The sequence below is a fragment of the Leptonychotes weddellii genome, chromosome 12 (genome assembly GCF_054177405.1).
Source record: "Leptonychotes weddellii isolate Sample4059 chromosome 12, ASM5417740v2, whole genome shotgun sequence".
In the NCBI taxonomy this organism is placed as follows: domain Eukaryota; kingdom Metazoa; phylum Chordata; class Mammalia; order Carnivora; family Phocidae; genus Leptonychotes; species Leptonychotes weddellii.
The window spans coordinates 92,544,426-92,551,694 of NC_138380.1; the positions used below are offsets into that span (position 1 = coordinate 92,544,426).

Consider the following 7,269-nt stretch of genomic DNA (forward strand, 5'->3'; position numbering starts at 1 on the left):
CTCCGGTGTCCTCCGGGACACCAGCTCTCCACGGGGGCGACCTCGCCCAGGCCCGCAGGGAGAAGGGCGGCGGCGTCGGACTGGCCAGGGGCGCCAGAGACGCCGGGGTGGCCGAGGCGCCCGGGTGGCCAGAGGCGCCGGGGACGGCGGGGTGGCGGGGCTGCCGAGTTCCCCGGGCCGGCGTGGTGGCGAAGGGACCGGAGTGCGCGCGTGGAGCAGGTGCCTGGGCGCCCGCGCGCTGCGCGCCCCCGCCCCCAGCCCGGCGGCCCCGGGTGCGGCGGGAGCCCCGAGCCTCGTGGGCGCCGGCCCGCCCCCTCCCCCCCAGCCCGCGCGCCGTTCCGGGGCGTGTCCTCGGCCACCCGGCTTCTATATAGCGGCCAGCGCGCTCGGGCCGCCCAGATGCGAAAACGGCGGCGCCGCGCTCGGCACTGGTAGCTGCTACCCCACCCCCGCAGCCTCGCGCCGCGCGCTTCCGCCCGATCCCTGCGCGCCCCGGCTGACCGAGCAGCGGGCCCCCGCGGTGGGCGCCATGCAGCGGGCGCGCCCCGCGCTCTGGGCCGCGGCGCTGACCGCGCTGGCGCTACTCCGCGGGCCGCCGGCCGCACGGGCCGGCGCGGGCTCGGCGGGCGCGGGCCCCGTGGTGCGTTGCGAGCCGTGCGACGCGCGCGCTCTGGCGCAGTGCGCGCCGCCGCCCGCCGCGTCCGCGTGCTCCGAGCTGGTGAGAGAGCCGGGCTGCGGCTGCTGCCTGACGTGCGCGCTGCGCGAGGGCCAGCCGTGCGGGGTCTACACCGAGCGCTGCGGCGCCGGCCTCCGCTGCCAGCCGCCGCCCGGCGAGCCGCGCCCGCTGCAGGCGCTGCTGGACGGCCGCGGGCTCTGCGCCAACGCGAGCGCCAGCGCCGCCGGCCGCCTGCGCGCCTACCTGCTGCCAGCGTCGTCCGCGCCAGGTGAGCCGCCGGCGCCGGTCGGCCCCGGGCGGGGGCTGGGGCGGCGCCGCTGCGGGGCCCCCTGCCCTCCGCGCGCCCGGTGCTGTGGGCGCGGAAGCCGAGGCCCCGCGAGCGAGCGCGCCCGCCCGCCCGCCCGCGGCGCGGTCTGCAGCCGGCCGTGCACGCGCTGCGTTCACCGCGCGCGGAGTGCTTGCAAATTACTAAGCGCTTTCGGCAGGACTGGGTCAGAGGTTTCCCGGGCAGGGAGGGGGAGGAGGCGAGGTTTGTCATGACCGATCCCATACCAACGAGCATCTCCCCGCGCTCGGTGCGGGCGCAGCGCGGCAACGTGGGCGTGGACCGCGCGGCCCACCTCGGGAACGCGGCTTCCGTGTCCCACAAACTGGGAGCGAGCGTGTTTATGCCAAGGATGCGGAGGGAGCTGGAGGACCAGGGAGGCGGGCGGGGCGAATTTGGACTGGAGAAGGTGGGCGGGCACCTTTGTAGGAGATGGTGCTTGTCTTTAAAAATGCCAACATTTGCGCAGACTTATGGCACGTCTGGGCGTGCGCCAGAAGCAGTAAGGGGGGAACCGGGTATTGGCATCTCTTGCGTTTGGGCAACCTGACGTCCAGGACGTAGTGCCTCCCCAAAGTCCCCCAGAGGCAGGGAGGAACGTGGGGGCTGAACCCGGTTTGCCACGTCCTGCCTCGTCCCCCTGGTGCGCCCCATCCGCCCCGGTGCCTGGATGGCCCCAGACCAACGCCAGGTGCGGGGGCTTCAGGGACTGTGGACTCAAAAGATTTCAGTGATGGTGAAGGGGAGTGGAATAAGCCTCAGGACTGTTTGGCCCTTAATCCGAAGTGGAAGGAATGGGGTCCGGTTCCTGGGAGCCCCGAGAGGACAGAGGCTCGCCCACTGCCCGTCGCCAGGCTCGGTGAAGGACATCACGCTGTTCCGAGAAAGCAGTGTAAATGGAGTCTGCAGTTGTTGCTCTAAATTCTCCAGCAGGCTCAGCCAGCCTCCCTGGGTTCTGTGAGTGAAGCTCCTGCAGAGCTGGAGGCCGCGAGAATTCTGCGCTCGCCTCCAAGGCACCAGGCTGGACAGAGCTAGTGGGCAGGCTCCCACCCTGGACTGGCAGGAGGGCAGTCCCCTTGTAATTTCGGGTTCTGCACATTTCCACTCCCGGGTGAGGCTCTGTCTTTGCTAGGCAGGGCTGGCTCTGTGGATCCCAGAGAAACAAACACCATTCCAGGATTGGTGAGAAGGCAAAATTCCAGTTGCCTAAAACGTGTGCCGCTGTATCATAGTGGATTTAAAATCGCTAGGTGCATTTGTCTCTCAGGGCAACTACGGCGTTTGCCGTGTGCCCTTTATTCTTCTAGCGTGTTTTCTGGGTATTCGAAAAGTGACCTGAGAAGCTCTTACAGACGCTGCCGATTTCAGTGACCCGGTACTGGGTACGTTATGATTACTATCATAGTAGCTCCGCAGCATGGGTTGATGTGCTTAACTAAAACGCGGTTAACAGGCCTAGGGTTTTATGAGACTTCTAAAACCCGTGGGGGTGGGGAGGTACATTTAAATGGCAGTCAAAAGTTAAGATTATCTGTTGCTTAAATGCAGAGGTTTGGTGTTCCTGCTGAAGTCCGCAGGCATTAGAAAGATAACCTGGGAGGTTGAAGAAATTACTCAGTTCTTGGAAAAGAAATGCAAATATGTTTATTTACATACCCTTAGCATCTCCTTTGTCCCCAGCACTTCCCTGAAAAGGAAGGAAAAAAACCCTAAGGTTAAAGGACATTGAAACCAAAATCTGCCAATTAAGAACCGACTGTATCTGGCGCTGGGCTGATCTGTGCTTCCCCAGACGCCAAACTCCTTGGGAGCTCAGCCACCCCTCCACCTCCAGGGACTCTCCCTTCCCAGGGGAGGAAGTGGAGTCCCCAGGGAGGAGAGGGTGTCCCCCAACCCCTGGTGAGTGCACCTGCCCTGGGCGCGTCCTGCAGAGATTCTGTCCTTCAGCCAGCCTGGGGAGCGTCCTCCACGAGACATTTGCCCCTGTCCCCTAGAGCCGGAGGTCTGAGCCAGCTTCCCTGTGGGCTGCCACCGTGCATGAGGGGCGGAGCCCCTGGAGGGCGCTCGGCACCCCCCAGGCATGGTAGATTCAGGACCAGATGGTGAGCCAAGCCCCTCCCAGGACGGAGGCGGGCTGCTCGTTGAATGGAGCGATCGTGCGACCCACAGGGGGTCCTCAGCAGCTCTTCCCCCGTAGCCACCCCCACTGTTCATCCTGGAAAAGGAACCCCGAGAGCGTCCTGGCTCCGTATCAGCCCTGCATGTAGTCCGTGCACGTGAAGCCCCAGTGACAGCTGCGGACATCCAACACCAGTGTCAGGGCCTCGGTTCTCTTCATTTTAGCGTGTTGGTCACAGAACGGTGTCTGGGGGTGGCGGGGGGTCCCTGAGGGGGTGAGTGCTCCAGCACGCACAAGGTCTGTGCACCTCCTCGGGGCGTTCCAGCCCATGTGTGGACAGTGAGTTTGAGATGTGACAGCGGGACCCGTCACACACCACCCAATGCCCAGAGCCAGGGGACCTGCAGCCAGGCTCAAAGGGGAGTGAGCTTTCCCTGGGGCCAGTCGGCCTGGTGGCACAGGACAGCGGGGGAGTCAGAGTCCCTGCGGGGCTTGTGGACCCCCACCCAGGTGGCTGTCCCCACCTGGCGCCTCTGACTCAGCAGGGCCGGCGGGTGGGGCAGAGAGGGTATACGGTCGCCCAGTCCTGGGAGGCTGCGCTTGGGGTGGCCTTTGGGGTCTGAATCCTGGGCACTGTCCCTGCTCGGGCGTGCCCCCTGCCGGCGGAGGGTGACAGATGCTGCTGGCTCGGCGGTGAGAACCCTTCCCTGCCCCCCCCCCACCACCACCACCGCTCAGAAAGCACACATCAGATTCCTTTCTAGAAAGCGGGCTTCCGGTAGAGTGACAGCCGTCCTCTGCTAGTACCGTGGAACAGAACTTTATCCAGGTGCTCTGGAGTTGCTGGATGACATTTCCACCTAGCTGGGACTTGGGCGCCGTGGTAGTATTTTGAAAAGACCGTTGCTAAGTGCGGATGGCCATCACACCTGTATGCTCCTTGCGCTTTTCAAGGAAACAGCAGTGAGTCGGAGGAAGACCACAGTGCTGGGAGTGTGCGGGGCCAGGCCCTCCCCAGCACACACCGGGTGCCCGATGCCAAGCTCCAGCCCCTGCACACCAAGATGGACGTCATCAAGAAAGGGCACGCCAAGGACAGCCAGCGCTACAAGGTGGACTACGAGTCCCAGAGCACGGACACCCAGAACTTCTCCTCCGAGTCCAAGCGGGAGACGGAATACGTGAGCCTTCTCCTCCCGGTGGGCGGTGGGCTGAGTGTGGAGGGACCCTTCCCACTGCGGGATCCCACGGGGGTCAAGGTGGAATGACGTGGGTGGGAGCGCCTCGGGGCTGGCGGTGTTCTGTTCACCTGCTCTCCGAGTCCCCTGGCCTGTGGCCGCTCCCTCCCCCCCCAGTCCCGGGCCTCGCTCTGGGGACCTCACGGGAGAGGGGAGCCATGGTTGGGGGGTCGTGGGGATCGCATGGCAGGTCCCTCCACGGGTGCGTGGGGTTCTCTGAGGCCGTGCGCGCTCCCGAGTGACCCGTGGCTCGCCCCACAGGGGCCCTGCCGCCGGGAGGTGGAGGACACGCTGAACCGACTCAAGTTCTTGGACATGCTTAGCCCCAGGGGCATCCACATCCCCAACTGTGACAGGAAGGGCTTCTACAAGAAGAAGCAGGTGAGTGGCATCCTCCCCAGCCTCCCTCCCCCGCTCCCGCCGTCCACACCTCGCCGCTGGTCCACAGAGCCGGGCACCGCTGCCCCGGGGCCCTGGGTTAACTGAAGGGACACGGGGTGACGTTGTGAATAACCGTCACAGGGACATGAGGTCGTGGGCCAGAAAGCCTCCCTGAGATCCCCTGTTGGTCCCCCTCCGGCCCATCCTTCCCGGGAGTCCTGGCACGATGGGGGGCCGTTAATTGAGGCCAGGCTGAGTGCATCTCCGGAGATGAACTGTTCCGCGACCGCAGCATCGCAGGCGGCTCCGCACTGGGACGGTTCCCACCATGGTGGCTGCAGAATGAGCGGGGCCATGGGCCTCCTGATCTCTGTCGCAGCTGTTTGCCACCAGCCATTAGGCAGCAGCTTACCTGCCGCCTGCGTATTCCCATCAGTCCCTTGCTCAGCAAAGCCGCGCTGAGAGCCCATCTGTGCGCCTCGGCGAGCGCTCTCAGGTGCCCCCCGGCAGGTGGGACGTTCTCATCCCCGAGGGGCGCAGAACTGCCCCCGGGCGTGAGAGCCTGCTGTGCCCTTGGCCCTGGGCGCCTGGCCCGCCCTCAGGGTTCACCTGTGTCCTGCGCTCTCCCGCAGTGCCGCCCCTCCAAGGGCAGGAAGCGGGGCTTCTGCTGGTGCGTGGACAAGTATGGGCAGCCCCTTCCCGGCTTCGACGCCCGGGGGAAAGGCGACATTCACTGCTACAGCATGGACAGCAAGTAGACGCTGCTCGCCACGTAAGCCGGGGGGCCTGGGCTCGGGGGCCGCGGCGGTGCATCTCGGGAAGCGGGGACAGACCCCGCAGGAGGGTGCAGGGCCCCCCCGACCCACCTGCAGCAGCCCAGGGAACAGGGCCTGTGGTCAGGTTGTCTCAGAGGTGCTTGGAGACCCTTGGAAGATCTTGGACTTGGACTTGTGCACGTTCACACACACGCATACGGCGAAGTCCAACGCCCAGCCTTCCCCACACCGCTGCTGTGGCTTATCTTCACAGGCAGCCTGTTCTAACCCTCGAGGACTTGTGAAAGGAACACGCTTCTCCCTCACAAGTGTGGCTGGTTTTTCTCTGTAAAATGTTCCGGATATTTTGATAGTCTGTGATTGATACCATTGTAATAAAGTTTATTTTCACCTAACACAAATATGAGATTTTAAATGAGATTTATGACTTCGAAGACTGCGGTCGTGCTTGACACTCCTTTGTCTTTTAATAAACGGGAGAGCCATTGGAGAAAACAGAATAAATGTGTTTCGTCTCCGCAAGACAAATTTAAGTAAACAGAAGAGATTTTCTTTTTTTTTTAAAGATTTTATCTATGTATTTGACAGAGAGCACACGTGGGGGTGGGGGAGAGGGAGAAGCAGGCTCCCCGCTGAGCAGGGAGCCCAGTGCAGGGCTCGACCCCAGGACGCCGGGATCACGACCTGAGCCGAAGGCAGATGCTTAACTGACGGAGTCACCCAGGCGCCCCAAAATTTTCATTTTTAGTTACAAGTTTTGTTTCCCCACAAATCGGAAGGAAATTCAAGGTTCTGGGTGAGACTCAGGATCGGTGGCCTCTGCCTGAGTCTCCCCTCTGGCAGGTGCTCCTTGGTGACAGTGTAGGGGGAGCCCCCCACCCGCCCGCAGCCGGGGGTCTCGCCCCCAGTGTCTCCCGGCGGGAGTTGAGCCTTCCAAGGTGGGGGAGTTATTTCAATACATTTCTTTTTCTGTTTGTTTTAGTTAATGTGGAGCTCAGAAACGCCTAATTTTGCACAAAAGACTGCCAAGGACACGATCAGCATCTGGCTACAGCCTCAGTTTATCTTTCTTTTTGTGGTGAATTGATTTTTCTTTTAGCCAAAGTTTAGAAGGAGCTGTTCGCAGCGCCTAGGGTTCTTGTAGATGGTGAACCGGAGCGTCTTCCACTTCGCGGGAGTCGATGAGACGCGGCCGGGTTTTTCTTCTTGCTTCCTCCAAACATACGCGTACCCTGCAGCCCCGCGCGGCCGGCCCTCCCGCGTCCCGAAGCGCGCCCGCGTGTGCGCCCACGCAGCCCACCCTCCACTTCCAGACCCAGCGAGTGTCGCTTCTGTAGAGTGCACGCCTTGTCCCCACTCGGTAAATGAGCACAGGCCTCGGCGAGGACAGGGAGCCCCACAGCCTGGTGTCTGGACATCCCGGTGCACCTGCCGGGGGCGGGGCTTACAGCCAGGAGGCCCGGCCCCGCTGATCCTGGGGATCTTCAAGTAGGCGCCCTGGGGGACAGCAGAGAGAATAAGTGGAGTCTTACATGTAAAAAATAAAAAAAGACCAAGAATGTTCCCCGGAAGTCTGGGAACCTGTGAAGACAGGTGTTTCTGACCCGCCCCCCCCACCCCACCCCCGGCCTGGCCTCTGCCATTGACTCCGCCCTTTTCAGAGGCCACGGAATTAGAGTAGGATTTTTCAATGACTGCAGACAATAGCATTTTTCCATTTAGCAATTCAAGAACGACTTTAGTTTTGAAGATAA

The 7,269-nt window shown here is 62.8% G+C and overlaps 1 protein-coding gene across 3 annotated transcripts; it reads left to right on the forward strand.

Moving 5' to 3' along the window:
* Nucleotides 1–416: 416 nt before the first annotated feature.
* IGFBP3 (insulin like growth factor binding protein 3) lies at nt 417–7,078 on the forward strand. 3 transcript variants are annotated; one of them, XM_081800843.1, is made up of 5 exons: nt 417–944; nt 4,075–4,301; nt 4,620–4,739; nt 5,372–5,511; nt 5,769–5,916. In XM_081800843.1, the coding sequence occupies exons 1-4, from the start codon at nt 530–532 to the stop codon at nt 5,495–5,497; spliced, it is 888 nt and encodes a 295-aa protein (XP_081656969.1). In that variant the 5' UTR covers nt 417–529; the 3' UTR covers nt 5,498–5,511; nt 5,769–5,916. The 3 variants fall into 3 exon arrangements, with proteins under 3 accessions (XP_081656969.1, XP_081656967.1, XP_081656968.1); XM_081800842.1 differs by lacking the exon at nt 5,769–5,916 and adding an exon at nt 6,498–7,078 and having other exon boundaries at nt 418–944; XM_081800841.1 differs by having other exon boundaries at nt 5,372–5,916.
* Nucleotides 7,079–7,269: the final 191 nt, after the last annotated feature.

What these genes read in the sequence shown, in the direction of transcription:
- IGFBP3 (XM_081800841.1), top strand. Translation starts at nt 530, where the DNA reads ATGCAGCGGGCGCGCCCCGCGCTCTGGGCCGCGGCGCTGACCGCGCTG. An exon ending in GCCAGCGTCGTCCGCGCCAG is followed by an intron (nt 945 to 4,074) that starts GTGAGCCGCCGG and finishes GCGCTTTTCAAG; the next exon opens with GAAACAGCAGTGAGTCGGAG. An exon ending in CCAAGCGGGAGACGGAATAC is followed by an intron (nt 4,302 to 4,619) that starts GTGAGCCTTCTC and finishes CTCGCCCCACAG; the next exon opens with GGGCCCTGCCGCCGGGAGGT.